The sequence below is a fragment of the Telopea speciosissima genome, chromosome 1 (assembly GCF_018873765.1).
Source record: "Telopea speciosissima isolate NSW1024214 ecotype Mountain lineage chromosome 1, Tspe_v1, whole genome shotgun sequence".
NCBI classification, from domain to species: Eukaryota; Viridiplantae; Streptophyta; class Magnoliopsida; order Proteales; family Proteaceae; genus Telopea; species Telopea speciosissima.
This window is the reverse complement of record NC_057916.1, coordinates 16,039,136-16,062,481: the sequence shown is the minus strand read 5'-3', so window position 1 is coordinate 16,062,481 and position 23,346 is coordinate 16,039,136. Positions and strand designations below refer to the sequence as shown.

At 42.2% G+C, this 23,346-nt stretch overlaps 1 protein-coding gene across 4 annotated transcripts in view; it reads right to left on the bottom strand.

Annotated features, from left to right (window-relative positions):
- LOC122665227 (6-phosphofructo-2-kinase/fructose-2,6-bisphosphatase-like) overlaps positions 1–23,346 on the bottom strand; it is a 44,069-nt gene that overhangs the window by 14,879 nt on the left and 5,844 nt on the right. For all 4 annotated transcript variants that reach the window (XR_006333460.1, XM_043861321.1, XM_043861329.1 and 1 more), the window contains exons 9-14: positions 18,697–18,750; positions 14,495–14,548; positions 14,341–14,418; positions 8,852–8,943; positions 8,654–8,711; positions 7,998–8,072 (exon numbers count right to left, since the gene is read on the bottom strand). Coding sequence is in view for 3 of the 4 variants with exons in the window: in XM_043861321.1 (XP_043717256.1) it covers positions 7,998–8,072; positions 8,654–8,711; positions 8,852–8,943; positions 14,341–14,418; positions 14,495–14,548; positions 18,697–18,750 (411 nt within the window). In the remaining variant the exon portion in view is untranslated. The remainder of the gene's footprint in view (positions 1–7,997; positions 8,073–8,653; positions 8,712–8,851; positions 8,944–14,340; positions 14,419–14,494; positions 14,549–18,696; positions 18,751–23,346) is intronic.

Here is a 23,346-nt window from a genome sequence, read left to right as displayed (position 1 = left end):
TCAGCACTGGACCGAGCAACCACTGCTTGTTTCTTGCTCCTCCAGGTAGTTAAGTTTCCTCCAATAAAGGTACAATATCCAGATGTTGATCTTCTATCATCAGGACTGCCTACCCAATCTGCATTAGTGTAGGCTTCTACCTGAAGATGACTATGCGGCGAATACAAGATTCCTTTTCCAAGAGAAGATTTCAGGTACCTTAGAATTTTGTATGCTGCCTCTAAGTGAGAAGAGTGAGGGTCATGCATAAACCGACTCACAACACTCATTGTAAATGCAATGTCAGGTCGGGTATGGGAGAGATATACCAATCGACCAACTAATCTCAGATAACTACCCTTATCCACAGGGTCACCATCTTTACTCTTCAAGTGTGTGTTGGGCTCTAGAGGGGTATCGGTAGGTTTACACCCAAGCATCCTTGTATCATTCAAAAGGTCAAGAGTATATTTTCTCTGGGAAAGAGATACACCCTTGGCTGAATAGGCAACCTCTATTCCCAAGAAATATCATAAAAAAAAAAAAAAAGACCGTACCTAGTGCACAAAGCTCCCAAGAAATATCGTAATCGACCCAAATCTTTGACATCAAACTCTGTGCCCAGATAAGTCTTCAACTTCTGAATTTCTTGTGCATCACTTCCTGTGATCACTATGTCATCCACATAGACGATCAGAATTGTGATATGCTGTCCCACCCTTTTTACAAACAACGTGTGGTCAGCATTGCTTTCCTTATAACCATTAGCAATCATGGCTTTATGGAAACGACCAAACCAGGCCCTTGGTGATTGTTTTAGGCCATATAAGGCTTTCTTCAACTTGCACACTTTTCCCTGAGTAGCTAGAGTAGCAAAACCCAAAGGTATCTCCATATAAACATCTTCTTCCAATTCTTCATGCAAGAAGGCATTCTTGACATCGAGTTGTTGGAGATTCCAGCCTTGATTTACAGCACAAGAAATAATCACTCTTACTGTGTTCATCTTTGCCACAGGGGCAAAGGTCTCTTGGTAGTCGATTCCATGGGTTTGGGTGAACCCTTTCGCGACCAACCTTGCCTTGTATCTCTGTACTAACCCATCTGGCTTGTGCTTCACCATAAAGACCCATTTCCAAAGATTGTGGAATTACACCAGTTGAGGTAATCCACTTTGGCATTTCCCTATTTTTATTGTATTTCACATGTAGGCTAGGTGTTTGTAAAAAATGCCCATATGAGTGCTAGTTTTATATGTTGGGGCGATTTGCATCTATTGTATGTGCTTCGATGTAGGGCAATATTATAATTTCATCATTACTTGTATTTCGGGTGTCCAGTAAGGAGCTGGACATATAGGGGTTGTTCCCTTGCCTTTGTATATCAAGGGTTGAAGCAAGACAGGGAGATCCTGAGTCGTTGCAGCAGCTAAAACTCACCAGCGGGGCTGAAGCCCTTGCCCTTGTACTACAAGAGTTGCATCTCCTGGGCCGTCGCAGCAGTCAAAATTGTGTTGCATATTGAGTATAATACGAACCCTTGGTTAGGGTATTACCTCGTGGATGTAGGCATACTGCCAAACCACATATATACTGTGTATTGTGGATGTGATTGCTATATGTATATTGGAGTGTTTGTCTGCAGGATGGGTGTGCACACCGGTAGACCTTGCCACAGGAATTGTATATCTACTCATAGTTGAGAGGCAAGGTGTGTCACACAACTGTGTGTGGTTGTGATTGCCCGTCAGTGTCTACGGTTGACTGTGTTGGAAATGCCAGTAGTGGTCAGTGCCAACAAGTCAGCTCTGGGCAGCTTTGTGCATATCAGCTCTAGGAAGCAGTGTGTATGTTGTGTGGGAGTGCCAACTGCTGTATGTTGTGTGGGAGTGCCAACTGCTAGTGTTGGGAGTGTATTGCAATCTGTGTGAGCTTGTTGTCAGTACCGGAACATTGTTGCTAGTGACATTACACTTTGCGTAGTGGACAACAGGTTCTGGGGAGAGTGCCATCAGTGTCGGAAATATCAACGGGTGTGTTGAAATAGGCAGTCCTAGTTGGATTAGGATTAGTCCTACTAGTCCTAGCTGATTAGGATTAGTCCTAGTCATGTTAGGAGTAGTACTAGTCAGATTAAGTTCTTTTCTTTTATTTTATTTTTATTGTTTTGCCCTCAGCCGAGTCCTATTCTGGCATTCCTAGTTGTATTAGGAATTCCTAGTAGGACTAGGACTGAGGTGTTATTATTCCTATTTGTACTTTGATCAGATTTATTTCAAGTTAATATAAATAAAGGGGCTTGGGTGATCGATTCAATCACTCAAGCATTCAGTTCTAAGGGCTGTTAACATGGTATCAGAGCCAATTCTGATCTAAAGAGCAGCTTTCTCAGTTTTTTGTTTTTTATTTTTCACTTTCCCCTCCCCACGGTTTCTGGTTTTCTCTTCTCCACCACTCTCGGCTCCTCTCTCTCATTCAGGGCAGCAACTATGAGGTGATCTGATGAAGATTTAGATGCTGCCCTCAATCCTACCTCATTGAAGACTGAAGATTATTGGTATGACCTAATTCTGCCGGCAGATCTCCTCCATTCTTGAAGATCAAGTTCTTCCTACACTTGAAGATTGATCTTTCCTTTTTTTTTGGAGATTATTTTCTGCTATTATTGGTGCATACCTTCCCTATTTGAAGACTGCAGAATTGGATCAAGTATAATTCAGATCCAGACCTGCGGATTCTCCAAACACAGGTTTTTTACCTAATTTCTGATCAAATTAGGGTTTCTTATTGGCTCATCAGAAAGAGCTATTTTTTGGAGGACTTCTTCCCCACTACTGGAGGATCACTCGATCTATCTTTCAGCCTATTCAGACGGCTGAAATTGCTGCCACTTCAAAACCCATACTTCAGATCTGATTCAGTTTTTTGAAGATTCGTTTTTTTTCAATTTTGTGGATCGGTTTCTACCTGAACTATGGGTGATTCAGAGACAACTACTGCTACTTCTGGAGGGGATGGTCAGACTAGGAATGACTTCCTTCCCTATGCTGCTGCCATCAAGCTTGATGGTACGAATTATTTAATCTGGGCCAGATCACTATCCTTGACTGTGGCTGGTAGGGGATTCACTGGCCATCTCATTGGCACCACCAAACAACCAGCTGAAGAAGGTGCTGCCCGTACTAAATGGGCCGCCTATGATGCAATGGTAATGTCCTTTGTTCTGAACTCTATGACCACTGACCTCTCTAGTCAGTATCTTCTCCTTAACACTGCTACACAAATATGGACAGCTGTCAAGGGCACTTATGGTCGTTCAGGTAGTGGTGCTCAGGTTTATAAAATCAGGAAGACACTCCAAACCACTACTCAGAAGGAGATGACTGTCACCAAATACTATGCTGCCCTCAAGTGCTTATGGCAGCAATTGGATCACTATGCTCGATTCCAGCCTACTACTACTACTGATATTACTGCCTACCACACCTATGTAGACCAATTCCGTGTCTATGATTTTCTGGCTGGCCTCAATGATGACTATGACCCTATTCGGGTGCAAGTCCTTGGACGGGTTCCTTTCCCCACTTTAGGGGAGACTTTTTCTTATGTTCACAGTGAAGAGACACGAAGGGCTGCCATGATGATTACTCCTAAAGTTGAGAGATCAGCCTTACAGACTGCTGGTCCTACTCCTGTTGCTTCTTCTGATAGTGTTGCTGCTTCCACTACCACTACCAAAGAGCCCGTTAAGTGTGAGCATTGTCACAAACCATATCATACTAAGGCTCAGTGTTGGAAATTACATGGGAAGCCAGCTGATTTTGAGGCCAAACGTGGTCGTGCTAAGTCTAAAAACAAAGCCGATCATACTGAAAGTGTAGCTCCAACTCCCACTGCTGCCATTGGTTTCTCCCAGGAAGAACTCCAGGCTTTGCGTCGTATGTTGAACACATCAACTGCTTCTACTACATCTGCTGCCAATTCAGGTTCCTTCTTTGCCCGTACAGGTATTTCTTTTGCTGGTCATTGTGCATCAGTAGTATCCACTCCATGGATCATAGACTCCGGTGCTACTGATCACATGACAGGTTCTTCTAGCCTTTTTAATACATATTCTCCTGCCTCTGGTAAGGATAAAGTCAAATTTGCTGATGGGTCCCTCTCCTCCATCTCAGGGAAAGGATCCATGGTTGTTCTCCTTCCCTTACACTGTCATCTGTGTTGCATATTCCCAAATTTACAACTAACCTTCTTTCCATTAGCAGTATCACTAAATCCCTGAATTGTAAAGTGACTTTTTTTCCCACTCACTGTGTTTTTCAGGAACTGGACTCGGGGAAGATGATTGGATCGGGTAAAGTACATGGCGGATTGTACCTGCTTGATGGCGATCCTACTCAGGCTTTACCTTCGGCATCCTTCTCTTCTGATTTACATAAATGGCACTCTAGACTAGGCCATCCCCCCTTAGGTACTGTATCAAATTTATTTCCAGCATTAGTTAAAGACTGTAATAAGGAAGAATTTTTTTGTGAGCCTTGTGTCTTGGCTAAACAGACGCGTTCAACTTATCCTATTCTAATAAAAGATCCTCTTCCTTATTTCATATTGTTCATACTGATGTGTGGGGGCCTAGTAGGAAAACTTCCCTGACTGGCCATCGGTGGTATGTCACTTTCATTGACTGCTATTCTAGGTTCACTTGGGTATACCTTATGCACACACAAAATGAAGTTTTTTTATGTTTTCAACACTTTCATCAAATGATTAAGACCCAGTTTAATGCCACTCTACAAATTTTGAGGAGTGACAATGGGAAAGAGTATATGGAAGGTCAGTTCCAAAAATACCTTGCTGCACATGGAATCCTCCATCAGACCAGCTGTGTCGACACTCCAGCCCAAAATGGTGTGGCTGAGAGAAAAAACCGCCACCTCTTGGAGGTGGCTAGGGCCCTTATGTTTGCTCACAATGTCCCTTCCCTTTACTGGGGGGATGCTGTCCTTACTGCAGCCTATTAATTGTCGGGTTCTTCTTTCAAAAGCCCCTATTGAGCTATTACTTAGCTCTTTTTCCTTTATAGTCCCACCTAAGGTGTTTGGCTGCGTTTGTTATGCTAGGGATACAAGGTCTCCTGGTAAACTTGGACCCACGTAGCCTCCGCTGCATTTTCTTGGGTTACTCTACTACCCAGAAGGGGTACAAATGTTACTACCCTCCATCCCGCAGGACTTTTGTCAGCATGGATGTTGTCTTTCATGAAAATGTTCCATATTATGTGTCCCCACCTCTTCAGAGGGAGAGTGTTAGTGAAGATCTGCTGACTATTGACTCTCCACCTCCACTTCAGTCTGTTTATCATGAGTTTGAACCAGTTCGGCCTACCCCTAGTACGCCCCCTGAGTCAGGGGGAGAGGTTCCTATACAGGGGGAGCCCATTTCTATTCAGGGAGAGCATCGAACCCGGTCCAAACTCCTATCCAGAGGACTATTAGTGAATTTCAGAGGAGGATTGATGCCAGTAATGTAAAGCCCTATGCAAGGAAACATAAGCAGGTTCAATCAACTGTTGCTCCAATACCCATCCAATTGTCGAACCCGGATCCAGAACCTGCCTCTCCACCCGGTAATGATCCTGACTTACCTATTGCTCTTCGCAAAGGTGTCAGAACTTGCACTCAGCATCCCATATCTCATGTTGTTTCTTATGATTCCCTTTCCCCATCCTTTCGTGCTTTTGTTTCCTCTCTTTCTTCTGTTCGTATTCCTAACAATTGGCAGGAAGCTTTATCAGACGGAAAGTGGAAGGCAGCTATGATGGAAGAAATGGACGCCTTGAAGAAAAATAATACATGGGAGCTTATGGTTCTTCCACCTGGGAAGAAAACCGTTGGATGTAAATGGGTGTTTGTGGTGAAACAGAAGCTGGATGGCACTGTGGATAGGTATAAGGCACGACTCGTGGCCAAGGGTTCACTCAGACATACGGCATTGATTACCAAGAAACTTTTGCACCTGTTGCAAAGTTAAATACTGTTCGTGTGTTATTATCTTATGCAGTCAACCTTGGATGGGATTTGCAGCAGCTAGATGTAAAAAATGCCTTCCTAAATGGAACACTGGATGAGGAGGTGTATATGGACATTCCACTAGGGTTCTCTTGTGACAGAAACCAAGGAAAAGTATGTAGACTGAAGCGTGCACTTTATGGGCTGAAGCAGTCACCTCGAGCATGGTTTGGCCGGTTCCACAAGGCCATGATTTCTGTGGGCTATAAGCAAAGTAATGCTGATCACACACTCTTTATAAAGAGGATTGGTGAAAAACTTACTGTTCTTATAGTCTACGTTGATGATATAGTGGTTACTGGCAATGATGGTGATGAAATCAGACGATTGAAGACCTTCCTTGGACAAGAATTTGAGATTAAAGATCTAGGGAAACTACGATACTTTCTTGGGATTGAAGTAGCCAGATCTTCTAAAGGCATTTTTCTCTCCCAAAGGAAGTATGTCCTAGACTTATTGGCTGAGACCGGGTTGCTAGGCTGTCATCCTTCAGATACTCCTATGGACCCTATTGTTCGACTCAAGGAGAAAGAGGGTGAGCCTGTTGATAAAGGCCGGTACCAAAGACTTGTAGGGAAGCTGATTTATCTTTCACACACGCGTCCTAACATTGCTGTCGTCGTGAGTACTGTGAGCCAGTTTATGCATGATCCCTACTCTTCTCATATGGAGGTTGTTCTTCGTATCTTGCACTATTTGAAGCCAGCTCCTGGAAAAGGAATTCTTTTGTCTATGCATGGTCATCTACGGATAGAAGCATACACTGATGCTGATTGGGCTGGTTCTGCAGATCGGAAGTCTATTTCTGGGTATTGCTCCTTTGTAGGTGGAAATCTTGTCACATGGCGTAGCAAGAAGCAAAATGTAGTTGCTCGCTCTAGTGCCGAAGCTGAGTTTCGAGCTATGGCACAAGGTATTTGTGAGTTACTATAGCTTAAAGGTTTGCTACAAAATCTTGGTGTTCCTATTCGTCTTCCTATGATGCTGTACTGCGACAACAAGGCTGCCATCAGCATAGCACACAACCCAGTACAGCATGATCGTACCAAGCATGTTGAGGTGGATAGGCATTTCATCAAAGAGAAGTTAGAAGCTGGGCTGATTTGTATTCCCTTTGTGACATCTGCGGATCAACTTGCTAATATCTTCACCAAGGGATTGTCTGGAAAATTGTTTCATCCCAATCTAGTCAAGTTGGGCATGATCGACATCTTTGCTCCAACTTGAGGGGGAGTGTTGAAATAGGCTGCTTACCCGATTGGGGTAAGCAGTCCTAGTTGGATTAGGATTAGTCCTACTAGTCCTAGCTGATTAGGATTAGTCCTAGTCATGTGAGGAGTAGTACTAGTCAGATTAAGTTCTTTTCTTTTCTTTTATTTTTATTGTTTTGCCCTCAGCCGAGTCCTATTCTGGCATTCCTAGTTGTATTAGGAATTCCTAGAAGGACTAGGACTGAGGTGTTATTATTCCTATTTGTATTTTGATCAGATTTATTTCAAGTTAATATAAATAAAGGGGCTTGGGTGATCGATTCAATCACTCAAGCATTCAGTTCTAAGGGCTGTTAACAGGGTGAATTGGGAAGTGAACCTGTTGAGGAGAAGTTTTTACAGCCCACTGATTCCCCCCCCCCCCCCCCACCTCAGTGGTCATTCTTGATCAACACTTAATACCTAATGCAACCTGATATAAGTGGAATTTCAATTTTCATCAGTATGATAAGATTGAAACAATGTAATTACAACCAAAAAAGCATACCAATCAAAAACTAGTCTACCCGCTTCAATCCAATGCAAGACAAAAACATTAAAATCCAAGCCTATACCACAATCAAGAAACTAAATGCAAGAAATACATTACTGGTAAAAGCCATAGCACATGAAGATTGACCATGTCTGTATACAAATAAAGAGAGAAAATTTCCTTCGGTGTAGGGATATGCCAAACTTACTTGTATCTGACCACCTTGTCCACTAGCCATATCAATCATCTTGATGTATGACCCTTCTTCCACTGGTTCATAAACCTGGCAAAGACATACAGGTTAGATCTAGTGCACATGAAACCGAAACCACACAAGAAATGCAGCCAAGTCACCAAGAAACAGCATTACCAGGGGGGTCTAAGAAATGCCAGAAACCAGACACTGCATGACACAATCCGAAAACAGGGAAATGCCTAGAATAAGTCATTCTGAGATCAGCAACGGCAATGGGCAGTTAGCACATCTGAGAAATGCACCAAGCAAAAGCCGGGAGGTGTCTCATTTTATTGTCATACCCAATTATGTCTGTAACAATTGTCTGGTCATGAGAGAGGCTATCCTGACTCTTATCATTCTCCAAATCAGTTAGTCCTTTGCTCTTCCAACCCCAGGAGGGGATGCCGGGCATTGGACCTCAATTACATTCATAAAGCCAAGTGCTGCACACAATATCTAATCCTTAAACCAATTGTGTAACTAAATCCAATAATTCCAATGTTGTAATTGGAAGTTGAGCACTCTTCGTGATTTTTATTCCATGCCCCATATACCTTTTGAAACCTAGACACCTAAAGTCCATACACATACCAATGTATCACCGATAATTAGTGCGAGACAATCACCTTCTCATAATTTTCCAGTCGTGCTTTGAAGTCTCGCAGTCCAGCTTCAAAATCAGGCCTGCAAAGAAACAACAAATGCTTTGTTCACAACTCCATTAAAATAAGCATGTGATGCAAAACGTGCTTTATGTCCAAAGATGTTAACCAAGATAAGAATGGATTTATCCCAGAAGAGCAAAGGCTATGCACCACACTCACTCTTCAGCATAGTCAGGACTTTGTTGAATTTTAAGGCGTATATTTCTTTCAATGATGCGCTCATCGTTGCATATTGTCTCCAAAAATATAATCTGTATGGAACAACAGAAAATGTAATTAGTTCAAAGTTAGAACCATAAAAGCCTATTTGCTCTTTTTCCATGTTAATTTAAAAACTTCTAATGCTCATCTGTACGAGATCCTAAGGACTAGACTGAAAAAGATTCTGCATCTAATTACTGCAATTTTCATCTAGAAAGTTTAATCAACTTTTTTTTTGGGTGAATAAAGAATATAATTACTAAAGAAAAAGGAAAGGCCCCCAAAGGGGGAATACAAGAGCCCAAGGCTAGGAGAGCATTAGCTAACAGGAGCTAGAAGAGAGAGAAACATTAGAGAGACCCCAGGAGACAACAATGAGCCTGTTCCTTGGGGTGTCCTTACAAAAAGAGGGAGGGGCAGACAGCAGCTTTGAGGAAATTTCAAAGGAAATGGAATCCCATATCTGCTGAAAGGTACGCGATTTGGAGGTCCATTTCCTAATATTCCTCTCCATCCAAATGTGACTATTAGCAGCACAGAAAGCCATCTTTCCCACTGAATCACACACAGAAGTTCCTCCATAGGTCATGTCAACCCAAATCCATTCTCTAGAGAAACTGAGAATCCTTCTTTGGGCAGGCCAGCATTTGGAGAGGATGCCTTTCCATATGGCCTTGGAGACTGGACAATCAAAGAACAGATGAGCCAAGTCTTCCGAGTTGCTCCAACAAAGGCAGCAAGAACTGGACACCTGGATGTGCCACCTGTGAAGGAAGGCTTGAGTAGGAAGACATTCAGTGAAGACCCTCCAAGCAGTGAAGCAGTGCCTAGGGATGTGATGCCTGAACCACAGAAGCTTCCTCCAAATAGCCATCAGACCTTTCTGTCGGATAAGGTTCCAAGCTCCTTTAGAGGAGAATGCAGGAGCGTTGTTAGCATTCCAAGAGACACTATCTCCCCTAGAAGGCAACCTTCTGTTGATGGACTGAAGCTCACTCCAGATAAGAGATAACTGCGGAGAGGAGGTTGGGGGGGGAGCCCAATCATCAAGATGGATAATATCAGCCACCCGAGCCTTCCTATGAAGACCCGAAGCATAGATAACCCTTGGGGTGACAAGGTGGAGTAATATTCCTTTAGGGTGCCAGTTGTCCAGCCACAGAGAGGTGGAGAGTCCATCTCCTATGTGATTGTGGATGTGATTTTGAACAAGATGACGAGCTTCTAGGATCTTACGCCAAACCCAAGAAGCCTCAGAGGAGACAGTAACAGTCCAAATATAGTCTTGCCGGAGGAGTCTCGAGTAAACCCAGTCAACCCAAATGCTCTTTTTCTTAGAGGCTATCTTCCAAATGAGCTTGATAATACCAGCCCGGTTGGCTTCTTTGATCCTTCTGATACCCAGACCACCCTCCTTTTTTGGGAAGCAGACTGAAGCCCATTTGAGAGGGTGGAGAAACCTAGGCGTGTCAGAGCCTTTCCAGAGGTAAGCAGCTAACAAGGATTCCAGGGACTTGATGGATGCTTGCGGCAACCCATAGATACCGGACCAGTAGATGTAGGAAGCTTCTAGGACAGATCTGATGAGGACCAATCTACCAGCATAGGAAAGGAGCTTGGCTTTCCATAACTGAAGCCTTTTCCTGATGAGATCCAACATGGGAGTGCAGTGATGAGCAGAGAGCCTGGCTTGGATCAAAAGGAGACCCAGATACTTGACTGGCAGATAGCCTTCAAGGAATCCAGAGCTGTCTAGAAACTCCCTTTTGTCCAATTCTGGAATACCAGCAAAGAAGATGAGGGATTTGTTAGGATTGATGTGGAGCCCTGAAGTGGCATGGAATTGACGAAGACAAAGCAATATACACTCGAGCGAGGCTATGGAGGCTTTGGAGAAAATCATCAAGTCATCTGCAAAAGCAAGGTGGGTAAGCTTTAAAGCTTTGCACTTGGGCATAGGAGTAATGAGTGCTGATCGATCAGATGCAAATGTCTAGAGAGGACTTCCGAGCCAAGGTGAGCAGGTAAGGAGATAAAGGGCACCCCTGCCGAATGCCTACAGTAGCACCAAAGTAACCTGCCGGGCTGCCATTGAGGAGAACAGAGAACTTGGGAGAGGAGATGCAGTGACTAATCCAGTTGACAAAAGGCATAGGGAACCCCATCTTGAGCATAACTTGAGAAATGAAATCCCATCTGAGGGAGTCAAAAGCCTTATGAATGTCAATCTTCAAGAGAATAGAGGGCGAATGATTTTTCCAGTCAAACCCTCTCACTAAGTCATTGCAAAGGAGGATGTTGTCAGAGATGTTCTGCCTGGGATGAAAGCTGATTGGTTTTCACCGACCAGCGGATCAACAACACTCTTGAGTCTTCGGCTAAGATCTTTACAATAAACTTGTAGATGATATTGCGAGAGAGCAATGGGCCTATAGTCATTCATCAAGGATGCACCCTCCTTCTTCGGGATAAGACAAAGGAAAGTGTGATTGACCCCTTTAATCGGGGGTTAAAGAAGAAGTGACAATGGCTGCTATTAGGTCTTCCTTTATGATATCCCAGGCAGCAAGAAAGAAGCCCAGGCTGAAACCATCCGGCCCTGGAGCCCCCGAGACCTTGAGGGAGTGAATTGCATCTAAAATCTCCTCTTCTTTGGGGATAGAACTCGAGAACTTCCAAGTGGTGGCGGGAATAAATTTGTTTAGCGATTGACTTTGCAGAGGAACATGATCCGGAAGAGGAGCATTGAAAATGTCATGAAGTGTTTAACGACCAGCTCCTTTATATCCTTGACGATGGTAGCTATAGAGCCATCATGGGAAGTGAGTGGATGATGGAGTTAACATTGACATTTGCCTTGACAGACCGATGGAAGTAAGCATTGTTTGAGTCGCCTAAATCAAGCCATTTGATTCTTGATTTCTGCTTTAAGAAGCTCTCTTCCCTAGAGAGCAAAGTATTGAGCTCCACAGTGAGATCTTTTTCAGATTTAGCCGAGAGAAATATTCAGCATATCGGTTTGCATTGCACTGAACGATAGGAGCCTCTCCTTGCAATCAGCAACTTGAATGGAAATATCACCAAAGGTAGCCTTGTTCCAGCTCTGAAGGGACTCCTTTACATTGCGAAGCTTTCTAGCAAAAGCCACAAGAGGGGAAGAGAAGGCTAGAACAGGTTTTGCCCAGGCCACAGTAACAGTGGGCAAGAAGGAAGGATGAGAGGACCACATATCAAAATACTTGAAGGGTTTTGGGCCGAAAGAAGTGTAAGGCTGAATGGTAAGATTTATAGGAGTGTGATCAGAGATGTCGGGGTTCTCAAAGGTAGCCAAAGAGGAAGGGAAAGAAGAGAGCCAAGCTTCATTAGAGACAAGATCATCTGTTTAGAGACCCTATCTTTTGTCACAAGTTTCCTCTCTAAATGTTAACCTAATCAACATCCAATATGGCATGCTTTTTGACAAAAAGAGCCTCTATGCATTAAGGAAAAAATAATATAAGTCAGAAGATACAGAAATCAACATAATGAGTCCACCCACAATCTACTACAAGTCAAGAATTACCTAGAACCAACAAGGTGTTGGGAAAAAAAAGAAGAATGAGGGGTCATCTTGCTCCCCCATCCCTGTATGAATACACTGATTAACTTTTATTACTCGAGTTGGTATGCAATAGCTTCAGAAATGAAATAAAATACATAAATATATAAGTTGAAACCTTTTCAAACTTGGTGGTTTCTTGTTTATCGTTTGCTCTTCTTCTGTACCTTTCTCCTTCTTTAGCAAGTTTTTTTGCAAAACCAGTTCAACCAAACATTATGTGGTTCTTCTACCCAAAAAAATATATATATTATGTGATTCCAGTATTCCACTATATGTAGGGCAATGTCTCAGTTAGGTCATAAATTGTCATAACTGTTAAAATTTTACTTTTTAGTCAAAAGACTAATAACAATTACGGTAACAATAATAACAACGTCAATAAGAATAAATTTAAAAAATAAACTATTGCTATAAGAAAAACTCAAATATTGTCAAACAGGTCAAATATCTAAGATACATCTCAGGAAGACTCTAGGGCATGGAAGAAAAACTCAATTGAAACCACCCAGTTAACTCGGTTTCGCAGGTTTCCGAGACGAGTTGAAGGGGGACTTTATAAAATCCCTGGATTTGACCGGGTTTCGATGGTTTCGACCAGTTTCGACCATATTTCGGTAGTTTCGACACTTATGCCCATCGAAACTTGGGGAAACTTGGGTCGAAACTAGGATAGACAGGTATTTATGCCAGAAACTGTCAGAAACCAGGACAGACACTTAGTTATGTTTTATTTGTATTTCATTTACTTAAGATATTATTCATAAATAAGCAAATACCCCCCAATTTGAATTCAATAAAAATAGTTGAAAAATCAAATTCCAAAAGGAAAAAAAGTCAACCTCCCAATTCAAGAACAAAAACTAGATTTTCAACGGTAGGTACAATTTTCAACTTTTTAATGCTGAGGTTTTTCTTAAATCTAAAAATTCCATAACTCTTAATATGGTAAAACATTGCAAAAAACCAAAAGTGCGGTAAAATATTCATTTGTTTTGATGTTCAAAAAAATAGTTCCATTCAAAGCGATTTTGATAGCATTCGCGCACACCAAATTAAGTTTAACCGGTACATAACTCCTTCAATATATATCAGATTTAAGTAATCTTGGACTTGTTGGAAAGCTATCAAAACAAAGCTTCAAAACAAAGCTTTCTAACAAATCCAAGTTTGCTTAAATTTGATTTATATTGAAGGAGTTATATTCTGGTCAAACCTTATTCGATACCATGTCCAAGAACGATATACTACTTATCAAACTTGGATCAAAACCACAAGTAATATTTTTTATGTTCTCTATGTGAAACTAATACATGGATTGTGTTTAAAATGTCAAAAATAGGCAGCACAACAAGAATCAGGGGAAAAAAACAACTTCTGGGCCTCGAAACCAAGGTTCGAGTTAGCTTGGAGAAAGTCCCAGGTTTCGACCGAGATATGGTCGAAACCGAGATGAACTCGGTTTCTGGCTCGTCGATAGTCGAAACCCGAGTTTTAGAAACTTGCTCTAGGGTCAGCCTACCAAAACTGAACATGCAGTGGGTGAACCACCACAAAGTGATTCATACCAAGGAGATATTCATCAAAGAACAACCAAATCCATGGATGATCATAACAATCCACTCGAGTTTTTCCTGGACACATTGCATGCTGTTCAAAGAATATGACATAAGAGATAGCTATGATTATCCATGAATTTGATCATGTTGAATATCTCCTTAACTTCAATCCATAAATTTTAGTAAATATGCCCTCTAGACTGCTAATCCTCTTGGTAGACAATCGACATGGTCCACCTGACAGCCATCTTACATAACATCCTTGGAAATTTCAGAGCTGATAATGCTACCTTGCATTTCCCTTCAGCCATCTTCATTAGCATATTCCTCCGTGCCTTGCTACTGTTTGTGGCATCAAATATTCCAACCTAAAACCCAGTCAGAGCAAGTAAGAACAAAAGGATTACAATAATCATCACAAAGTTAAACATAATAGCACTTTACCTGGCCACCTTCCTGCATCCAGGATATCATATCTTCCATTGCCAAAGCTGCTACCTAGTGGCATTTGACATATTAAGACTATGTGCAAGGCAGAAAACATTAATCAGGCGTAAGTATTAAAACCTACAGCAATCACCTAAGACTCTTTAGTAAATCAAAAACTTAATAAGGAAAAAAGGAGACTCCAAGGAACAAGTGGATCGTTTTCAAAGGAAATATAAATCATCTGAGACATAATACAAAACTAATGTCATCTTCCTTGTTGGCAAGAGGCAATAGATTCTGAACTTTAGACTTTATTGGAAAATGAAACTTGGATCTTGTGCCTTCTCCTCCGAATACTCCTGTCATCGGGTGTCATTGGGTGTAGTCTGGAAATCTTTGGTTTGATGATTTTATTGATTGGTATAAAGTTTATTTGGTTGCTCAGGGAGATAAACAGAAATATGGCATTGATAACTCCGAGACCTTTGCTCCCGTTACTAAGATTGGGACCGTTCGAGTAGCATTAATCTTTCTATTGTTTGCCGATGGCCTACATTTCAGATGAATATTAAAAATGCTTTTCTTCATGCTCATTGGAAGAGATTGTTTATATCCAGCCTCCTCCTAGATTCCCACATCCTCCCTCTATGGTGTGTAGACTGGAGAAATCTTTGTATGGCTTGAAACATGCACGAGGGCTTGGTTTGAACGCTTTTGGGAGGTAATACTTCATGCTGGTTTTACTCAGTTATTCTGATTATTCACAATATAGTTGTCAAGGCATCGCCTAGGTGACGTCCAGGCACCTTAGTCGCCTAGGCAGACGCCTTGGTCCCCTTGTTGGTGTCGCAATGTGTCCAAGCCCCCTCCAACACCTTGGATCGCCTAGACGCGGTGACAACTATGATTCACAATTCATTGATTCTTTTCCAAAGGGTACAGCATTTCTTCTGTTATATGCGGATGATATTCTTATCACTGGAGATGATATTGAGGCAATTACTACCCTGAAATCTTTCCTGAGTTCAGCCTTCAAGATAAAGGATTTGGGTCCTGACATATTTTATGGGACTCGAGGTTCACTATTCTACGTTTGGTTATTTTGTTAACCAACACAAATATACTCAGGATCTGATCACACTGGCTGACTTCGCTAATGATAAGAAGGTACATACTCCTATAGAAGTTAATGTTAAATATTCCAAGGAAGCCGGAGCACCTCTTTCTGATCCTACTACCTATCACAAGCTTGTGGGTGGACTCATTTATCTTACTATGACCCATACTAATACTGCTTATGTTGTCCATATTGTGAGCCAATTTGTCTCCTCCCCTTGCAATCTGAATCTCACTGTTGTTTAACACTTTAGTCATTATTTGTGACGTACACAAACGACAAGGTTTATTCTTCTCTTCCTCTTCTTCACTTCAGTTATGCGCATATGCTGACGCTGATTGGGATGGTTGTCCGAACACTAGGAGTTCTACTACGGGCTGATTTGTATTTCTCAGTGACTCCCAAATTTCTTGAAAGTTTAAGCATGGTTTGATATTTCGGTCAAAACCACCGAAATCTTGCAGAGTTTTCAGTTTCAAACAAAGGTCAAAATGAAATGCAATGTGACTCACTGGGCTTAATTTCGGAGTTTCAATCAAATTTCAGAAATATTTCGTAAACAATACATAACAGTACTTATAAAAACACTGTTTCGGTGGAAATGGGTCATCAGTTTCGTTGGTTTCGACTCCACGAGGGAGAAAAGCTCAGAAAACCCCAGATTTGGTAAATTTTTGCCAAATCACCTACATTTCTTAGTGGAACAAGGTGTTGAGGACTACTACAACGCATCTACATCGACAATTTGCCGGAATTGAAAAAGATACCAATTTGGAGATGTAACATCTTTCCCCAAAATTATTTTTTTTTGTAAAAAATAGGATAAATATTTAGTGGTTGGCCTTCAATCTTTTATATGTTAGACACCATAGGCCGATCTACGACTTCACAGAGTTGGATTTTAAACTATTTATTTTAATTTTCTAGTTAAATTGATTTTTTGAAAAAAAATAGTGTTAATATACATTGGTTGTGGCTCTCAATTTCATTTATGTTAGACACCATTGGCCGATCTATGGATTCACGGTGTCACTTTTATTTTTCTGCCTAAAATTTATATTTTTTATTTTCAGAGGATTGGTTTCGTTGGCGGCAGCAATCTTCTAAAGATTGAGGAACGGTTTCGTAGGGGTATCAATAGTTGTACTCAACTACTTGAAGTGCATTATTAAATCGATTTTATTCATTCCTAATACGTATTTTAATTGTTTTAAATTTTATTGTTTTAATTGAATTTTGTGTATAATAGGCTATATTGGAGAAAGTATACAGCAGGCTAATGGCATACACTAGTAACCTAGGGCCCGAAACCAAACTACCATTTTGGGTGTATTTTTTTACAATCTAAAGGTTCAAATATGTTTGGAAATGGCTAATTAGGGTTTCCCAGTGGGCCAAAATATGGCCATTTGACCACCGAAATGGTCAAACGACTTGTGCAGACAAAATGATACAAATTTCGGTCGAAATCTCGAACTATGAGTGTAAGAAACAGCATACACCTTCTAAATCCTCTTTCAAGGTTGAATATCACACAATGACATCGGCTTGTTATGAAATCACTTGGCTTCATGGCTTATTTGGTGAATTAGCTATCTCTTTTTCTAAGCCTACACCTCACTATGCTGATGATACTACCACTATTCGCATCGCTTCAAATCCTATGCTTCATTAGCGCACAAAACATATTGAGGTTGATTGTCACTTCATTCACTAGAAGTATCTTAGTGGCCTGATTTCTCTTCCTACATAGCCTCCGCTCATTAAATTGTTGACATTTTACCAAACTTATGTCATCGGTTCAACATCAGTATCTTGTTGACAAACTTATGCTGTCCACCCAGCATCAGATTGAGGGCAAGTGTTTAGATGAAATGTTGTATTATATTTCTGTTGTATTGTACTCGAACATAGTTTTTCTTTTCTGCATGTACATAGTTGTTCAGGGTCTTTTGTACATGTACACTTATACAGTTATACTATTTAACTATTTATATATATTGAGCTTCTTTGAGGGTGAAGGGGATCAAGGAGATTATCCTCCAAAATTCAGTTTCAGGAAACTGAATTTTGTCTCTCCAAATCTGAGTTCTGATCTCAGATTTACAATGTTCAGGATGATCGATCCATTTTGTTTTACACTCATGTCTTGAGATGACATGCCCATTGCCACCTCTGTCAATGACAATAATAACAATATAATGGCAGGAAGAGTTGACATGTTAATTTTTTGTCAGACCCATCTGAATGGCTGTCTGAGGGCTCTAATGGGTGTTCGATCCAAAATCCAGGTGAGACAAACATTTTTTATCAGATTTATAAACATGTTGAGTCTGGATTTAGCAATTAGAGCAACTCAGCCTGGTTTATCTGGATTATAGATATTAAGATGCATTAAATAATGGGATTTTTTTTTATAATGTTAATGTATACATTGATGTTACCCTTTCCATACAGTTCGAGCTTTTAGGTGAAACGGTAGCAAACATGGTATCAGAGTAGGGAGGTCGAGTATTCGACTCCTGGGAAGTGCAAAAATCAGGTAAGGTCCGACACTTCTTCTCCCTTGGTACTGCGCATAGAAATGCCACGTGAGCCCACGTGCAAGGGCCATGGGATCTTGGCCTGCACGTGTGGGGGAGTATTAATGTATACATCAACGCTGCTCTTCCCTAATAGTTCAAGCTTTTAGGTGAAACGGTAGCAAACAGATAAGCCATTAAATAATCGGTCTGTTTTTTCATATTTCATAAGTAATAACTTATTTGGTCATAAGCTATTAACTTCTGAATTATAAGTTCAAATCCCTAAAGAAGTTTTCTAGCATTAATTAAACTTACCCCCTACTAACACTGTTAGAATTTGTTATTCAAAAAGGAGGAAAAACAAAATTGGAGTTGTAACTGGGTTGGCCAAAGACAGAAGATCTTGACCAAAACCTGTATTCAGGTCAGAAGACACTAATAGATACCACCTTATTTTGCAACCTATACCCAGATTTATCCTCATTTTTCAAGCACCATATAAAAGAGTTTAAAATTCTTACGCCCACTGATAGACAGAGACAAATAAATTACAGGATAATTTGATGCAAATTCACCTCATTGCGTGCCTCTATGCCTTCTGCATTGTCAGCTCGAAAAAAATCAGCAGACTGCACCAAGAGAAGTTTAAACTTTTGAGTCTCTCATTTACAAATGACCATGGCCATAAAAAGGAGAATACTCTTCCAATTGATCAAGAAAAAAAAATATGAGCTAGTCAAATGACAAAATGAAACAAAACCAAAAGGCAATATTAATTTTAAAAGGAAATTGGATTTTATTTTATGCATAGTCAGAATTTCCTACATAGAGCACTAGCTTTATCCTTCAGTCAAGACAGATTTGTCAATGTCCATCCTCCCCCCTTCCGAGTTTTAAAATCTATCCTCATAGGAAAGTTATCCCTATCCAGACCCTCTAATATACTCAGAGCCCATGCCATGGTATTTTCACAAAGCAAAACCCTATTAGGGGTATATGAAATTTCATTTAGTTTTATACATCAAAAACCGCTTTAAAGTATAGGTGAGCCCCTTTTTTCTCTGGAGGCGCAAGTTAGCGCCAACAGGCTCTGGAGGTGCAGTTTACTCTGGTTTCGTGGGGACTAGGTTATGGCGAGTCCTCCTCCTCGGGAGGATCGCCCCCCTGATCCTCGCCTAGGGAATGCTACGGGGGGTTTTGCCAGTGTCCTTTGCTTCTGTGGTTTCTCGATCGCTGGCCTTGCCACCTGTTGAAGTGGCGATCAAGAAACCTTCGTCGTTTTTCGGTGAACCTGCTGTTTTTTTCTCCAAGGAGGAGGTGGAGTTGTCTGAACGGGCCTTCTCTTCTGCTTTGATTGCCAAGTGCAGCTACGGCAGGCCTTCACTGTTCTCGATCAAGGAATATTTGCAGAAGACTCTTTTTCTTCAGAGGGAGGTTATCGTGTCGACTTTGGACCTGAGACATGTGCTTCTTCGTTTCACTGTCCAGGCAGACTATGTTAAGGTCTGGATGAAGGAACTGCTACATGTCCAGGGTTTTCTTTTACGTTTTATGAAGTGGACTTCGGATTTCGTATCGGGTTGGGAATCATCCTTTGCGCCTATTTGGGTTTCATTGCCGGGAGTGCCTGTTAATTTCTACCAAGGGAACTTCTTGGTTTCTGTTGCTGGTGCAATTGGAAGGTTTCTGAAAATTGATAGTGCAACGGCCAATTGCACACGCACAGTGGCAGCACATGTTTGTGTTGAAGTAGATCTGCAGGCTTCGCTTCCTTCGAAGGTTTGGATTGGGTGTGGGGTTGATGGGTTTTACCAGAAGATCGTGTACGAGCAGTTGCCCTTTTACTGTGATCTATGCTCAAAGCTAGGGCATTCAAAGGACCATTGTAGAAAATCAGTGAAGAAGAAGGGAGAAGTTTCCCTGTCTAAGCCTTGCGGCAAGGAGGCAGTTCAGGGGGTGGAGAAAGACTGCTCTGTGGCTGTTGGCGATGGAGGATTTACCCATAACAATGATGGAGTCGTTATCCCAAGGGGTGAAGGTTGCTCGCGAGGTGGTTCTGAGGCTCTTGGGGGTGCGCCCAGGCCGGGAGGTGCTGCGGTGGGTCATTCTTTTGGAAGGGATGGTCGCTGGAGGTCTGCTACCCAGAGGGCTGCTGTGCATAGAAGGTAGGTGGATGCTGGGAAAAAGCTTTGTGCTGCAGGTTATGATGGTGGCCCTGTCCCTGGCGATCGGGGCAGCGGTGCGGTTTGTCCTGTTAGAGGTCAAGATCAGGTGGAGGTTGCGGAGGCTGGTTTTGCGTTGGCCCCTATTTCCTTGGAGGAGGGTGAGCTCCCTCGCGATGGGAGTGGCGCTTTGGCAACTCAAGTAGTAGGCGCAGCCGGACAGTCGGGTGATGATGGACTAGGGATGCTAGCGCTTGATGCGCCTGGGCAGGTATGCCTTGAGGTGATTAGTGAGGCGAATTTTGAGAATGCTGACAATTGCGTCATGGTGGTGGCTAAGTCTCAGTCTGTGGGTGGCACTTCAACACCTTTTCTTTTAGGATAAGGCTAGGGAACTCTGTGTTAAAGATGACATGCAGGTGGCAGGAAAGAATGGTGTCCTCTTGGATCGTAGTGCTTTGCTGGAAAGTTTTAAAACTTTTAATGCTATACTCGAGAAGAGGCTCCATAAAACCTTTGAGAGGTTGGGTGATGAGGGTGGCACGAGAGAACCGGCAGTTCCAACTGTAGTGAAGTGGTTGCCTGCTCAGTATACAGCTTTTAGTGCTGCCAGGGTGTATAAAAGAAAGAAACTAAAGCGTGCACGTCCAGTTAAAGGGGCGATTCAGAGGCGATTTACGAGGTCAATGGGACCGGTGAATGCGATTTCCTTTGGTTCCAAATGAATTGTTTATTTTGGAATGCTAGGGGAATTGGGAACAAGCCTACTTCCAGGCGTTTGAAGGCGATGGTTAATTTGCACAAGGTTGACCTTGTAGCTATTGCAGAGCCAAAAGCGCTAATTTCTAAGGCGCGAGTGGTGTTGAAAAGGATTGGCTTGACTTTGGTGTTTACCACGGAGAGAATCTGGATTTTTTGGAGAGATAAGCTGCAGGTTAATATGGTGGAGGAGCATCGCCAGTTTGTCACGCTAGAATGCCTGGGTGCCAATGCAGTTAATTTACATATTACTTTTGTCCATGGACTTTGCTCGGTGGCGGAGAGGAGGGAGATGTGGGAGGCCTTAGATCATTTTTCCAAATCTACCTCACTTCTCTGGGCTGTGGGGGGTGATTTCAATGCTATTGTGTCCCCCTTGGAAAAAATACGTGGCAGGCATGCTTGCTCGGTGTTTATGGAGGATTTTGGTAGGTTTTTGAATAGTGCGGCTCTTATTGATGCGGGGTACGTTGGTAATATCTCCACATGGTCGAATAACCAGAGCGGCGCTGGAAGGGTCCTGGCCAGGTTGGATCGTTTTCTGGTGAATCCAGCCTGGTTCGCTGCTTTTCCTAGATGTGAGATAAATCATTTAAACAGAACCTGTTCAGATCATGCACCCCTTTGGCTTTCAGTTTCAAAGGTAGCCATTTTTTTTCAGCTTTCAAATTCCAGCAAATTTAGTTACTACACCCGAGCTTTCAAGGTTTTGCTAAGAGCAATTGGGAGATGCCTGTTTTAGGCTCGCCTCTCTTTGTGTTGTTTTTGAAGCTCAACGTCTCCGTAGTGCTCTCCGGAAGTGGAACAGGGAGGTTATTGGCAATATACACCAGAAGGTCAGGGATGCTAAAGACTCTGTTAGCAGGGCGGAGGTGGCCTTTGACCAGCTTGCAACCTCGGAGTCCAGGGAGACCCTTGGAGAGACCAAGAAATCTTTACAGGGGGTATTATTGCAAGAGGATATTTTCTGGAAGCTGAAGTCCAGAGTTACCTGGCTGAAGGAGGGGGATCAGAACACTAAATATTTCCACTCTATGGCTAATGTCCGAAGAATAAAGGGTGGCATTCACAAAATAAAGGATGTTGATGGTTCGTGGATAACTGACAGGGAAGGAGTGCAGGCTGCAACGATGAGACACTTCTCAGACATTTTCGCCACTCAAGGGTGTTCGATTGATGAGGAGGTGCTTATTCATATTCCCCAGGTAGTGACGGAGGACGATGATCGTTCTCTGCTGGTTCCACCTTCTTTGGAGGAGGTGAAGGTGGAGGTTTTTTCCTTATCGAGCGATAACGCACCGGGCCTTGATGGTTTTTCTGGGTACTTCTTTACGGCATGCTAGGAGTTTGTGGATAATGACATCTGGGCTGCTGTTAAAGATTTTTTTGAAGGGGGTTTTCTTCCAAGAAGCTTCACCTCGGCTAACCTGGTGCTTATACCATTAGCCTCTGTAATTTTGCCTATAAAATTATTGCCAAAACTATTGTTTCTAGTCTGGCTGTGTTGCTCCCCTCCTTGATAGCGGAAGAACAGGGTGCTTTTGTTCAGAGCAAGTGTATCCATGATAATATTTCTATTATTCAAGAGGTTGCTCAGGACTTGAACAGGAAGGCGCGAGGGGGGAATGTGATTCTCAAGCTGGAGATGGCGAAGGCTTACAACCGCTTGGAATGGAAGTCCCTCTATTTGGTCCTCTCAAAGTTTGGTTTTGCCAATGCTTGGATTAGTTTAATCAGAAAGACTATGGAGAACTGCTGGTTTTCTATAGTGATGGGATGCAGTGCTTCGGGTTTCTTCAAGTCTACCAGGGGATTGAGACAAGGGGATCCCTTATCGCCGGCTCTTTTTATTTTGGCAGAAGAAGTTCTTAGTAGGGACCTTAAGAATCTGTTTGTAGACAAGTGTGCTTCATTTTTCCAGCTTCCAAGAGGGTGTCCAAGCATCACTCATTCTTTGTTTGCAGATGACACCATTATCTTTACCAGGGGATTGAAGAGCTCTCTGACACAAATACTGGGCTTTATTGGCAAGTATGGGGGCTTCTCAGGGTAGTTGGTGAACAAACATAAAAGTTGCTTTGTGTTGGGTGACAAGGTCTCTGTGGCTAGGGCTCATATGATGGGTGCCCTCACCATGTTGGAAGACTTAAGATTTGTTTCTTTGAGGATCTAATTGGCAAAATAAGAAACAAGGTGGCAGGTTGGAAAGGAAAGTTGTTATCAGCTGGCGGACGTGTTACGCTCTTAAAACATGTACTTGCCTCAATACCCATCCATGTGCTTGCTTCTTTGGATCCGCCTAAG